This window comes from Athene cunicularia (genome assembly GCF_003259725.1).
Source record: "Athene cunicularia isolate RWA chromosome 9 unlocalized genomic scaffold, athCun1 chr9_part1, whole genome shotgun sequence".
In the NCBI taxonomy this organism is placed as follows: domain Eukaryota; kingdom Metazoa; phylum Chordata; class Aves; order Strigiformes; family Strigidae; genus Athene; species Athene cunicularia.
Genome location: NW_020799110.1, coordinates 19,967,029 through 19,982,028, shown reverse-complemented (window position 1 = coordinate 19,982,028; position 15,000 = coordinate 19,967,029). Strand labels below are relative to the sequence as shown.

Sequence of the window (15,000 nt, the reverse complement as noted above, 5' to 3'; positions counted from 1 at the left end):
TGGCAGAGTTGCATAGCTCAGCTGTGTTCGTATGAAGAAATGCCTCGTTTGTTTTTACCCTGCCATCTGCTAGTTTAGTTTGGTTCTGCTGAGCTCTTGTATGGGAAGAGGCAGTGAATGTTCACAATGGCAGTCATGACTTTTTTCAGTGTCTATTATACTTCCTCTTCAGCTGTATCTTTTTGTGCTAATTGGTTGTAATCTATTTAGCTACTCCGGTGCAGAATTAAACAGTGGTACAGTGATATTTTGTTCTTCCATAATAATTTCTGCCTTGTTTTTGCTTTTGACCATTACTAAGCAATGAGCTTTTTTCATAAAGCTGTCAGTTATGACAACAGAATTTTTTTAAATGGTCTTTGTGGATGTTAAATTTCTTTTTTGTATGCATTGTCTTTTATACTTTTCTGCAATTAATGTTTTCTGCTGTCTGTTTTGCAATTACTCAGTATCATGATGTCCCTTCTGTACATCTTTGCAATTTATCCTGGTCTTTTCTACCCTGGATAACTTCATGCTTCTGACAATCTTTGTCTTGTTAATCTTTGTCTCTTCTACATATTACTTGCCAATATATTAAACTCTGATTAGTATAGTTGCAGACATAGAGGATCATACTTTTAGGATGCGTGCAGTCTCAGTACTGCAACAGACTTTTTTTCCTTGCCCCATGTCTCGTAGTCCATTTTTATTCACTGCCTGGAGCGTAGGGGCAAAGTCATTCTAAGAAGCTGCTGCAATGGAGGGCATGTCAAAATCGCTTTGCTTTTCTCTGCAGCACTAACTGTTCTAAAGAGAATTAAATATGCTGTTAAAATTGATGAAATGGAGTATTTAATCCTGAGGCATTTTTACACATTTTGATGTTATGTTTTTGTTTTTCACTTTAGTATCATAGGCTTTACTTTTAAAGTAATACTATGATTTTTAGTGATAAATTGCAAAAAAACCACCCCCACCCAAACCCAGTGATTTAATGTCAAGGGGAATAAAAGGCACAGGAAAATCTAAAAATGGCAGGTTGCACAGCATAATTATACATTTATGGATTATTTTTTATTTAACCTGAAAATAGATTTATTTTTTTATTATTGCCCATCTGTTGATTACTTTTCTTAGTTGTTTTTCTTCTCTTATGTCTGAAACCATAGCAGAAGCTCTTGCAAATGATAGTGTTTCGTGCTAGAGGTATAAACTGTTCTGCTTCAGTAAGGGGAACAGCTACCATATGAACTGATTTCCCTTGAGCAATTTGGGGCCATCAGGAAGAAACACAACCCTCCACCCCCGTTTTTCAAGCTTAAGTAGTATGGATTTTACGATTTTTCTCTCCAGCAGATGAGTATCATAACGCCGATACAACAGTGTGTATTTTGAGGATGTCACTTCCATGCACTGAGGCTTTTCTGTAGTTAGGGAGCAGCAGGGATACCCAAAGAGCTGGGCCTTATTTCATGTTTCTGTGGAAACTGGAGAACAGTTATGGGTGGATCCTGTTACTCTACTTGTGACCACAGGGAGGGGGGTGGGGGTGTTTGAGGAACATTTCTTCATTTATGTCATGTGCTTTTCTGTGTGAGGATACAGTTTCTCCTTTCTGCTTAATTGTAGAAAAATGGTTACATTTATGTTTTATATTAAAAATGTTTATTTTTACAGCTAATTTGGAGAAGTTTGAAATACCAGTAAAAATTCGTTTGAGCCCTGATCCTTGGACCCCTGAGACTGGTCTAGTGACAGATGCATTCAAACTAAAACGCAAAGAGCTTACAGCATACTATCAAATGGACATTGATCGAATGTATGGAAAAAATGTAAAATAATTATTTTTTTCTGCACCACTTTGCTACAATGAGCTTGGATCAAATAGGAAATACTTGAATTGCCTGTCTCAACACTTGAGATCAACACACAAAACCACCATTCCTCATTTTCATCTTAAACTGTTATTTCTGATAACATCACCATGATGACTGGCAAGTTTAGTAAAATGTTATGGCAGCAAACTTGTGTCTGTCTCCTTTTTTCCAGTTTTCTCTGCTACCTTGTCAGTCTGTGGATTTCCAGAGTCTTTTTGGGAAACCATGATTCTGAAGCCTCAAGTTTTTAAACATTTATAAATTCTGTATAGTTTTATTTGTATCTTTAAAATTTGGATGTATATAGAGATAACTTGGCTATATAAGAAATGGTTATACTGGGGGCCTTTTTTTACATAATTATTTAAAGATAAGGAGGTATTGATGTTGTGACATTATGTACATTGAAAATGCTTGTAACAAGATCATTGTTGAACAGAGGACCAGGTTATTTGCTGCTGTGTTGTTTTTCTGTGTAAATTTGAGGGAGAAAATGTTTGACATTCTAGCTTGTGTAATACACCTTCAATATGTGCCTAATGGTTACTTTTATTTTTATCTGAAAAAGAGAAGATGGTCATGGCACAGCTCTGCATAAAGGCAGGTACTCTTGCAGGTGTTAGTTAAAGCTCATTTAATAGAAGAGATGATATTAACACAGTAGAAGTTAAAACTAAGGATAATCTCTCAAATACAGAAACTCCTTTTTTAAATAGCTCATGACCATTTCATCCAGTAGTTGAATTGTGTAGGGCTAGTAAGAACTCTCAGCTTTAATTTCACTTAAAACTTTGTAAGTTTGACAGTGTCCTTTTAGCAGAGAGACTGTAACAACTTTTGTCTTTTCTCATTATGTTTGGACATTACACTGGGTTTGCTCTTTCGTTGTTTGTCAAAAGTCTGGCAAGACCCCTGTTCTGCCCTTGCTGCAACCCAAATCTTACAGAGGGGATTTTTAAAGTCATAATGACAGTTATGTTCTCAGCTCACACAGTGCCTAGCTGCCCTTTGTGCCGTTAAAAATCTCCCATTAATTCTGTGTTCTTCTGTTTAGCATTTTTTGCTTTAAAACCGGATATTTGAATTATTTGTCAGCCACAGTTACTTATGTTGCTTGGCTTGTTACACCCAGTTCTTACTTTGGGTAGGAGTCTCAATTTGTTTTACTATAGATATGTGAACATTGTTTGAAGAACTATGGGGGCTCCATTCTTCTTCAGCGGGAGTGCTTAGATTTGTTTCAGATGTGAATTTTGTTTTCATAATATTCCTGGAAAGAGTATTTTCATCAGGGTTACATGAGAATGTGAAAAGGCATAAATCAGTCAGCTTTGTGATGGAGCAAATATTAAAATGTCTTTAATTTGGAGATCATGTGTATCATTTACTTATAGTACTTAAAATCAAGGTCTTGATGCTCACTTGGCACCCTACTATGGTAGCATATAGCAGTTCTGAAAGGCAGAAGCGTTGTTTGGGGGAGGGAGTTCCTGTTCGTTAGCATTTGTGATGTGGGAGTTTTGGGAGATGTTTGAGATACAAATTCTCATTTTAAAAACCCCTGAAATATTATTTAAATTAACACTTTCCATTGATTAGAGAAGGCAGTTTCATAGGAGCTGAAAGTTATCAAGTAGGTTCTTTGTACTTTAGTTTTGATGAAACAGTGAGATTTGTGCTGTATTTTGTTATGTTGCCATCTCTCCCACTATTCATGGGTTTCCCTTGCTGTTGTCTCTGAAAAACTACCATTTGAATTTTGGTGTATCTAGTCAAATGGAAATATAAGCAACAAAAATAAATCAAAACTGCATTTATGAGATTAATGTGTTCAGATATCTAGATCATAAATTAAAAACTTCTGGCAAATAGAAATAAGACTAATGTTGGAAAATGACTGAAGAAGGCGAGTGTGGGAATTGCCAAGTCTGTAGGGAAGTGTCACACCATATATTAGGTATTACTAATACTTAAATATGTATTTGTGCTCCATCAACAAGTTCTTAAATAGTTTGTGCTCAGCAGAGGATGTACATTGCTCAAATTTTTTTTTTGTGATTTTTTTTTTTTTTTAGTGGAAATTAATAAATTGCTGAAGCACTATGTATATCACTTGGTGCATTGTGCAGATTTAAGAAAATCTGCTTTTGATTGATACAGAAAAAATCTGTATTTTGTTCTGTTAAGGGTTTAAATCTACTTTTGGATAAATTGCATAAATAAATGGTTTGGAAATAGTTTTAATTTTTCTTCTAATCCAGTCCCAAGATTAGGTTGCATTCTAACTGGATTTGAATTTACAGTTCAGGTTTTTTATATTTAAAACGGATGTTGAGATATATTTATATAGTTCCTCCGATTCATTGTGCACATTTATTTCTTCTACAGAATGTGAAAATAAAGCAGTTCATTGATTTTAGTCTCAGCATTGGAGATAGACTTTTAAAATATTTGTATGGGCTTAAAATCTTTGTGATGAGTATGGTGTTTTTTTCTTTTGATTTATAACAAAAGGCAGACTTTAATACTGCTAGGTTCTGAGTTCTTCCATGTCCTGTTGAGGCCACCTGGCCTGTGGGTGCCCATGCTTTTCATTAGTTGAGCAGGGCTGTAATGGGATGGTAAGTCACAGCTGCTGCTCAGGTGTAGGGCTTCCTTGCTCTGGCAGTCTTAGGTCTTAGCCCTGTAGCCTCCTATTCCTGTCAGATACTTTTGGCTGCCACCATGTTCTCACCCTGTGCTGTTGCATTGCTGAGCAGAAAGACAACTTCAGGGGAGTCTGAAACCCTGTGTAGATGCACTACATGCCAGCCAGGAATTTATCTGGCTTTTTTTTTTTTTCTTTCCCTATCTTCCCATGCCCAGTGTAAGAACAACAAAAGTACCTGCTGGAATGTATTGCACATGTCCTAAAGGCTGTGGACACTTGTAGAGTAAATTAGGAAAAGCGCATGGTTGGAAGTAACGGTCTCCATGTGGGGAATTTTGTAATGGAAAGAGCCGTAACTTTCAAACAGTCTTGCTGAGTTCAGACTAAGAACAAGGGGCATATACCTCACCTGAGGGGCCCCAAAAAGAGGGGATTTTTAACAAAGCCTTTGTAAATACGAATTTCCCAGGACTCCAATTCATTGGAAATTGTAACTACTTATTTTGTTGTGAAAATCTACATATTTCATTATAAAAAATGACTGACCAAGAAATACCAAGGATGCTGTCAATCTCCTTTAAATTCCTACTGTTATTTAAAAATATTTCAGGACTTTAGGCTAAATTCAATCTAAATGTCATAAGTGTTCTTTGCAGAGAATAGTGTTTCTGGAATAGGTTAGGAAATTTTAAAATTACATGTCAGAAAAGACCATGTAAGTTTGCTACTGCAGTTTACACAAAGCAGGACCGTACCTCAATGGGAAGCTGTATCTTAGCAGTAAAATATTTTGCTGAAATGAAAAACAATGTAAAACTGAAACTGAGAACATAATGCATACCTATGTCCTACTGGTTTTATAGATAGTATTGCAGAGAAGGGTATGGAATTAAAACCATACATTAAAAATGTCCTGTAAAGCTTGTAAGTTTATGCAGAAATTGCTATAGGACGTAATACTCCTTTGCAATAACCTTTATCCTGCTAAAATTCACAAGCTTTTATTCTGTACTAAAACTACATTTAGGCAATGCAGCATTTTTTATTTTTATTGATGCAATGTATTAACTACTTTGGACTCTCTATAAAATTGTGAACATCTGTTTCTTTACTGGCAAGAGGAACAATCTTCAACTTGCATACACCTAGGACCAGGCTGAAACGTTAATTGAATGACCAATTGTATATTATTGTAATTGGTTATTTAATGTAAACTCATTTTTTGATGTGATCTTGGTTGTTACTCTGAACTGCCTGAACATTGTATATCCTAATTGAGTTATATTGTATGAATTATTTATTTGTAATTGGATATCATGTTTCAGAAATAAAATTAATTTCACAAATCAGGCCCCGTATGTCCAGTTTTTTAAGTAGCATTTGATTTTTATCTGTCTGAGCCTAGATAATTTATGGTTGTAAATTAGTGAACTTAAATCATGTTAGTTGAGTATGTGGCTGTTAAAGAAGGGTAGTGGGTTAGGATAGTTCAAAATGTTTTTTACCGGGGAAACCCATTTGGTGGTAGTCATGTCACTTTATTTTGCTCCCTGCCTTGCATTGCTGGTAAACTTTTGCAAAAGGCTTCACCCTTGCATTGCTTGGTTTTGGTATCTTGACAGGTTTCTGTGTTAATAGCCATGTGCTTGTGCTTTGAGGGTAGTGAATATTCTGGATGACTGCTCAGCCATTTGTGCTCTACAGATACTGTGGATGGGTTTTTTTCTGTATGTTAATACAGTTGGTAGTGAGTTTATATTTCTGGAATATTACCCTTATGTGCAAGGCTTGCCAGGTCAGGAGTGAAAGTGATTGATACCTAATGTAGTGGGAATTCAGCCAACTTGTGTCTTTTGAAACTGTAATTTCAAGTCTTGTCAAATATTCAAAATAAATGTGACAGTTTCAAGGTGAATGCAGACACACTAGTTATTCGGCAAGTCTGGTTTTCCACTATTGGAAAGTTACTGTCTTGCTTTGTCTATTTTATTTGCATATGGTCTGCCATTTACCTTTTTTTTTAAGGGCACTTGCTATGGTAATACCTTATGTAAAACTGTAAGCTTCTGACACATTTTTTTTTACCATCCAGGTGTACTAGGACTTACATTTAATGTTTAATTTGACTTGTTTGTGGGCTTAAGGGTCAGATGCCAAAGAGATGTTAGATACTTGCAATTGGACTTCTTAAGAGATCTTGAGCACTTAAATTTAAGGTTTTGATTACAAGCTCACAAACCATTGCTGGTAACCATCCAACCTGGAGACATCTCAACTTGACAGATGCCTCTTTCTTCTTTTTTTGGGGTCTTTATTTACAGGTTCCCCAGATGCCTAGGGCCATAGTGCTGGCTAAATGTCAAGCCTTCCCTGCTGCATAGCTGATCTTTATTTTTATCCCTTTAATCAGGCATGAGAAGGCTCCAGCTTCCTCCAGATTTTCAGTTATATTTTGAAGTAGTTGTTTGTTTTCTTTCCTTAAAAACTACTGGTTTTTTTAAGGTTGAAAACTTCTTGTTTCACATTCATTTAGGATAATATGATACACTTTAATTGATTCCCCCCTTCCCTCTCTCCCCTTAGGCATCCACAGCTGCTAAAATGTCTTTAGGGGGCTCTTTAATAAAATAGAGAAGTAAACAAGTTCTGAACTATTATAGTAGGTAATTTATTTTAGCAACTGATTTCAGAAAAGATAAACGTAGCCATTCTAGGAGCCCTTAGTTTTCAGAAAATAAGGAAACCATTAGAGTGGCACAAGATCCAAAATAATAGATAAAATAAAATTACAAATAAAAACTGAAGTCCTGAGTTGCTATTGCTGTCTATACCAGAAAAACCTAGGGGAGCCAGCAGGGAAAGGGAGTGATTAAAAAAAAAAGAATTATAATACTTAGGAGTAATATTTGTGAAAGTCATTTAATATTTCTGTGTATATACAATTTCTGTCTTGGCATTAAAACCAAGAACAAGGCCTGTGCGACACCTCTGCGCCTGTACCTGTTCTTGCATGCCATCACATCACAGCAGTTTCGATGCTGCTGTGTGGAGCAGGCGGCTGCAGCGGGGCATCCCAGCCAGCTGTCACCAGGGGGAGGGAGGCATGCTGCCCTCCCATTTTAAAAGTTCTCCTGCAGGCAAGACCAGATGAAAGGTCTTTCCCTGGGAAATCATAGTTATAAAGTGGAAATGCACTCAGCAAGCTAGGGGATCAGGTGATAGCTAGCATTTCCTTTGTGGTGGGCAGCCAGTGGTAGAAATGTTTCTTTTTTGGCATGAAATGTTGAGTAGTTTTCATCTGCCTTCTGAGGTGCCAGTGAAAACTGGGAAATTACTAAATGTTACCAGGAGAGAGAGCTTTTACATGCGGTTAAGGGAAGCCGAACTTTTGGGCCAGCACTGGTGTGGGTGGGCGCACACATGCCTGTGCCTGTCGAGGTGGGATCCAGCTGCTGCAGCTGGAGGGTCAGCAGGTGCAGGGAGCTCAGATTTCGGAGAGTATTTGTAAATGTTTGCTCTCCTGAAGCTACTGAGTATTAAAACATATACCTGTAGCTTTCAGCAAGTAGTGTCTGTAAAATTTGAATCCCAATTTCATTATATATTGGTTTAAACTAAGTATTTAATTCCTGCTTTATGTGCAAACTGTTGCTTAGCTGTAACTGCCCATCCATCTAACATAAAGACCTTGCAGCCTTCACACAGGGCATTGGGCCACTTGTGTCTGCGCGTGGTCCTGGACAGGCATCCCCAAACTGCTGCCTGGTCCCCGGTATGAGATGGCTGGTAGAAAAGCAAATGCCGTTTCCCTGTTGGGGTAGGTGGGTTATGTTGGCTGTGAACACACGTACCTGAAAGAGTGGCGCAGCTGTTGGTAATGAAATACTCTACTCGTGTAACTTCAGGGTTATGCAGCACTGCCAAGTGCAACAGCAGGAAAAAAGCCATATGCCACATTTTAATCCCTAGTCCCTGAATATCCATGTATTCTGATAGACCCTTTCCTACTCTGATACAAGTGTGTGTTTGGGGTTTTTTTGTAATTATTTCCAGATACTTGAGAGACAACTTTATGAACGCAAATGGTTCTAATGGAAAAGTTCATATGGCTTTCCATTGATACGCCATCACAGCAACTGTTTGCCAAGAGGCCTGGTAGATAGTGCCTTGATCTCTCTGAAATGGCAGGTTCTTGATATAGATCCTTATGCTTCTATAGAGTATCTGCTACTTCAGGCTCCTGGAGGGGGTGGGGGAGAAAGCATCATTTCGAAATACGAAAATATGAATAGCAAAAGAGAGTGCCCGTTGTATCAAATTCCCATACAATTCACTGTATCCCACACTGGTAAAAAGTCCTGGATGCTTAGCTAATTAATACAGACTTTGATTTAGAGATTTACCTTAGTGATGCTGATCAGATGCAGTTAACTTTTGTTGGTTTTTTTTAAAAATAATAATTACATTAGGGAGCTTCCTTGCAAGTTTGCTATTTTTGATACCTTTCCTAGCGTCATGTATATCTACAGTTGTTTTTAAAGATTAAGTGTATAATTTATAAGATTTAAGAATGACCTGGAAAGCAGAGCTTCCATTGTTTAGTATAGTTGGAAGATAGGTTGTGGATGTTTAACAAGCTGTATGGAAACTAGTTGCTAAAACTTGTTAAGCATTTTGTCTCAGCAGTTCTCTGGATCTCACCCACATTTACTGAGTATTACTGCCAGACTTCTTGGAAATGAGGTGGGTTTGCTTAATTTTGTTGCAATTCAGGGCTTGGTCTGTTCCAGCTATAGTAGTGTAACAAAACTATCAGAAAGACTGGGAATGCCAGTGAGCAATCTGCCCTGTTCAGCATTGCATCCTCTTTCCTCTCCCTTCTTGCCAAAGTTGCATAAGAGCCATAGAACAAGTTGGGGGAGGGGTCAAAATGGGCTGATAAATTTGTGATTTTGTGTAACTCCCCTGGGCTATCTGCATGTACGTGTGTACTTCTGCTCGCTGACATGCACAGGCAAATGTTGCATAGGTGACCTGCAACAGGGCAGGATTTAGGGCCAGAGTTTGGATTGTCCCTGCCTGGTGCAGACCAGCATGGAGCTTCTGGAGGGTGGTGGTTTCTGCCCAACTGCTTCATGTCTCACCAAGGATGCTATGAGCAAAATGTGCTAATATTTCTTTTCAGAGACCTATTTTTATTTGAAGTCTTGATAAACTTGATAAATACTTCTTTGAAAATATTTCTCATGTACTTATTCCTCCATGTATTTAGTAATGGATTATCTGATGTTTTCCAGGAATGACAGGTGGCGGGTCATCTTGTAGGCAGTGTGTTGCTGATGGGGAGTGTGTCCCCAGGGCAGGTGTCCTTCTGATGCTAAACCCAAGGTGCTGCTGTGGCTCTGGATAGTCTGACTTTAGTTTGATCAAATGCAGTTGCCCTTCCAGCTACAATTACAGTGTTACCACTGAGCATGCAGAAGAGTTTCTGTGCCCTCACATGCTCCACAGTACCCCAGTCTGCTTGTTTTGTATTTACTTCTGTTTATATTAATTGATGTGCCATTGATAGTGTGTTTTGCAGTAATTTTCCTAATGTTTTCATAAATAGGTGGGATTTGGGACTTTATCCAGAGTTTTTCCCAGTGGTACAAAGGGATACTTACTTTTAAATCATTTTTCCATTTACTTCTATCAGCTTTATTTTGTGTCAGTAACTTTTCTTTATATGACGTACTGATCAGATCTTTCTGGTGTGATCTTTTCCATAACTGATGCTTTGTCTTTGTTAATCGTTTTACAAAATTTGGACTATATTAGATGTAGATACAATGGATTGCTTGCAAAGGAGGGAGGCATGATGCTCCCTGTAAATCTTGGTTGCCAGAGATTTCTCGAAACTATTTTTTCTAAAATCCTGGACCAGTGAGCCTGTGAGTGACTGCTGCCTGGAGCAGCCCGTGCTCAGGGCAGTGTGCAGGTGTGTACTCCATGCTGCCTTTGTTGGTCCTTGTGGGAGGGTGGGCCCACTGCTTATCAGGGTGGAGACAAAGGACCCCGATTGGGAAGTGCCTGCAATGGAAGCAGGGGCTCCCTGTCCTTGGCCTCTGGTTTGAGGCTCTCCAAATAGTCAGTGCTGCAGGACTGCAGCAGCCCCTGGTTCATTGGGAATTAGAAAACTTGATTTAAAGATAATAAATAATGTTTTACATTATCCTGACACCTTTCTCTTTGCATAGTCTAAATATCCCATAGTTAAATATCCCATAGTCTAAACGGGGCAGTGAATTTTCTTGTGATGTCTTATAGTTTAGTTGGTTACAAGAGTGCTCCTGGTGAAAGGATGCTGCCCCCTTCTCCATTATCAATCCCTCTGTGCTGACAGCACAAGGTGGGTTTGATAAACTTGCCTATTGCCCCTCCATACAACAGTCAATACTTGGTTAATCACCTCCAGAACTGCTCATGAGCATGGGAGAGATGCTGTACCATGCTACCAGGGACCTGACGGATTTGCTGGCTTATGGCTTTCTTCTACACTGTGTACGTTCTTTTTCTTCCTTTCCCTAGAGACCTCCCCTGCTCCCAGCACTGCCATACATCTTTGCAGAGGGCAGAACTCCCTCCTTCCCTGTCCCAGCCGGGGCTGTGGGGCTGTGCCCGGGGAGCCAGGCTGCCGGCCTGTGGCTCATGGGCCACCGCCTGCCCTGCTCCCACTTTTCTGTGGCGCTTTGCTGTGCGGTGTGTCGGTGGGGGCACAGCGAGTAGAGGGCAGTGAAGCTTTATCACTTGGTTGCAATGTGGCGTTCAGCAGGACCAGGCAGCCCGTGGGGTCCAGGACGGGCAGCGCTGGCCTGGCTGGGCAGGGTCTGTCCCAGCTCCTGGGCTGCTGTGCCAAGGTGCAAAGCCAGACCGGCTCTCCTCATCAAGCTCCTGGCCAGGCACAGAGGCGGGTGAGCCAGCACCCTGCTGGCGAGACTCCCCCACACTCAAATGCTGTCACGGGAGATTAATCTCACCAAGTACCCAAAGCCTGTGTTTATCGGCCGGCTGCGTGTTTTGCAGCCGTCTACGCAGGGCACATGTGTGACAAGCAGTGCTGACATCAGTGTTTCACTCTGCTGGACTCTCACGAAAAGCCCTTTTGGCTTCAGCCCTGCCGTCCCCCAGCCCTCAGCACTTGCGGCGTGGGATGGGAGGTGCTGCCGTCATCTACGACGGGAGCTGGGGTCGCAAATGGCCACGCAGCCTCCTCCGTGAATCATGTACCCTGGGAGAAGGAGCTGCTGATCTATCCCAGCTACGAGCTGCTATTGCTATCTCTCCATAAAGATCTTTTTTCTTCCTCGAGCCAAAAATGGTATATAGGGAAAATTGCTGTGCTCTGAATCTCTGGGTGTGCTGTCATAGAGTGCAGTTTGTTTCAATTACTGTAATGTGACAGGTTCTTGCACAAGAATAATGTGGACGTCAGGTAGGCAAATAATGTTAAATTATGAAGTTGTAATAAGTTGTCTGGTGGTAAACCAGACAGTGTCCCCCGTCCCCCGCCTTCTTACAGAGCTTCCCTGTGTGTTCCACAATGGAAAATATGCCTAAATAAACTTTTCAACATTTATAGTTAGATCAGCTACAGATTTTCTGTCTTTTTTTTTTTTTTTTAAGAAAATGGAGACTTAGCAGAAGACAGTGTTATCCAGTCTTAACCAGCTTGGAAATTACCCACCCTGACAGAGCTTTTTGAAGGAAAGGATTGTCTAAGGTGCAAGAAACTTATTTTATTTACAACAACTCTCTTCTCCTTAAGGAGGAAGCTGAGATACTTTGAGTAATAGAAAAATCTGTCTAATCCTGCCTGCTGGACCTGTGCTTTGGGACCCCTGGTGTGTCTCTGCCCTTGCCCAGGGACTTGTGCGGTGGCCCAGCTGTGGCCTGGGGCAGGGCTGCCACAGCAAGTGTGGGCACATCCCTGGGGGAGGATGTTGAGCCCAGGATGAGTGTCATGGGGGCTTACAGACATTGTGCTCCTCAGAGCTTGGGGCATGGGGAGCTGCAGGGCTGGTGCCACTGAGTGGCACTTGGGGATGGAGGACCCAGGGCAGAATAGCTCTGCTCATTTGGTGCTGCTCACAGGTTTTTGTTTGTCAGGAAACAAAAAGTTCTCCCCAGTACTTATCACCTGCAAGCCCTTAGCTGCAGCCATGTGTCTGATTCTCTCTGGGTTTCAGAGTTACTTGCCACCTGACAGTAACTCTGACTTTGTGGGAATGCCACACAATCGCTCATGTCTCAGGTGCCTTTTGGAACTGGTGTCATTAGTAACAACAGCCACAGCAATGGGTACTATGGAGGTAAATGGTTTGGGAGAGAAATCTGCAACATGGGATTTTCCTTGCATATGGAAAGAATTTGATGCATCTGAAGGAAATGCAGGTGGGTAACTTCTCAGTCCTGCTCCAGGGGTGACCAGCAGGCAGGAGGGAGGGGAGCAGCTCCGGGGAGCCCCAGCCAGTGGGTGTTTGCCAGAACCCCCCCTGCGGGACCCGGTGCAGCTGCCCAAGTTTGGCTTTACCTCCTGTGTGGGGAGCAATGTCCTGCTCCATGGGCTTGGCCCTGCTCAGGGGGTCAGGGGGGCCGGGCTGTGTCTCAGGGGCTCCCATGGCCCCGTGTGTGCCGCGATAGGTGCCTTGCAGAAGTGCTGCCTGCACGCTCGGTGGGCTTTGCCGCTGATCACAGCTGGCAGGCCAGAGGCCCTGCTGGCATTTGAGAGCCCAGGAGACTCCCACCTGCTTATGCCAGGAGTCAGTTTTTTCCCATTTCATAGCTTTAGCTCTTTAGATGAGTTTTTAGGGTCCAAGCCAATCTGGAATAATTGAAAACTGCACTCCAACAGCTCCGAGCATTTGGATTATAATTACTTCCATCTGTCTGTCTCTGTTTACTTTTTCAAGAAAGCCCTAGTAGTATTCCGAACAGCTTTATTGTGCTAGAAATTTCTAGCCCACTGTGATTTGTAGATTCCTGTGCAGCAAAGCCTTAGAAAGTCTATTTGAGACCAGGGGCTGACACCATTACACATGTCCTTTCCCACCTCAGGCTGAGACTACAGTGTGCTCCCTGGCTCCTTTCACCTTTTATTTAATTGAGACTTAATTTTAAAAGTGTTTGTTTCTCTTCCATGCTCCTATTTTATTTTTTGCATCTGTTTGTGTCTCCAGGTTTCCTATGGTATCCCCTCCACCCTCTGGGTCTGACCGGAGCCAGCCACATTGGCAATGTCATGGGGCACACTGGCAGTGAAGGGACTTTCTTTTCGAGGAGCTTGCCCGTGCGTTTGCCCTCCATTGCTGCCAAGCGTGGCTGTGTGTGGTGCCAGAGCAGAGCTGTGGCATGCTTTCCCACCTGGAGGCCACAGTCTGTGTTGCCACATGCAGCTGGTGCTGAGTCAGGGCTTGTGCCAGAGCCCAGCAAGGCCAAGGGATCTCTTCCTCCTGGCATCAGGATCCTTTGGATTCAGCTCTGTAAGGGCTCATTTCTCCTAACCGGTGTCTTTCTCCAAAGAAGGATCCTGGTGTTGTAACCTTTTGAAAAGGCTTCAGGAGGTTATACCCAGCTTCCACTATGAAATAGTCCAGCTTTAACTTTCATCCAAGATCCATCTAAGAAACCCATTAGTATCTTTTTTGCTCTATTTTTTTCTTACACTGACTTTTTAATTTTGTTGCTAAGACCTTACTCATAGTTTTCAGAGACAAACAAATAGCTTTAGAGATTTATCAATCTCCATATCTGGTATCTTACCCATAATTTATAAATCTTTTGAAATTAGGAAAGATGTGTAGACTGCAGTTAAAGACTTCCTTTATTAAACGAGTAGATAGAACTTGTCAATGCTTTTTTCTAGGTATAGTGAAATTTTAATTCCCTTCATCTGCTGGCCTATTTTATTCTGGAGCTGATACCTCAGTCTGTCTCTAGGAGTTTTTTGATGTGACCAGACATCACTTCTGGAGGTGGCTGCAGAGGTGGGAGCTGTGAGCTGGAGCAGCTCAGCTCCTCTGCAACTGCAAAGGCTGCCCACCTTAGTCATGGGGTCCCCAGCCGGCGTGTAATGCTGGACAGATCAGCAAGTATCATGGAGCCATTGTCAGTGCAGCTCCTCGGGGAGTGGATACTCTGGTAGCACTGGAGGGAATCAGTAACTCACCACATCTGAGGCTGGGATAATTAATTTTTTTTTCCCCTATTATTTTCCAGGCTAATAAACTGAAGTATTAGTAGTTTCAAAGCAAAAATCTCTACTGATTTTTTTTTTTCTGCCGGTCCCTGTGATGATCTTAAATGGGAGCTGAATATCTTGGGGCACAATCTGTGTTCATACTCTGAAACTCCAGTGTAAGAAAATGTCTGACAGTAGGTATGAAGGATGGCAATAGATGTTTATACTATTTAAATATTATTTAAGTTATATTTAAAATGTTACTTGGGTGA

The 15,000-nt window shown here is 41.2% G+C and overlaps 1 protein-coding gene across 1 annotated transcript in view; it reads left to right on the top strand.

The window, feature by feature from the left end:
* Positions 1–5,856, top strand: part of ACSL3 (acyl-CoA synthetase long chain family member 3) — a 39,414-nt gene extending 33,558 nt beyond the window's left edge. Inside the window, exon 15 of the mRNA XM_026854696.1 lies at positions 1,660–5,856. Within this exon, the coding sequence (XP_026710497.1) occupies positions 1,660–1,823 (164 nt within the window). The 3' untranslated portion in view covers positions 1,824–5,856. The remainder of the gene's footprint in view (positions 1–1,659) is intronic.
* The last annotated feature ends 9,144 nt before the right edge of the window (positions 5,857–15,000 follow it).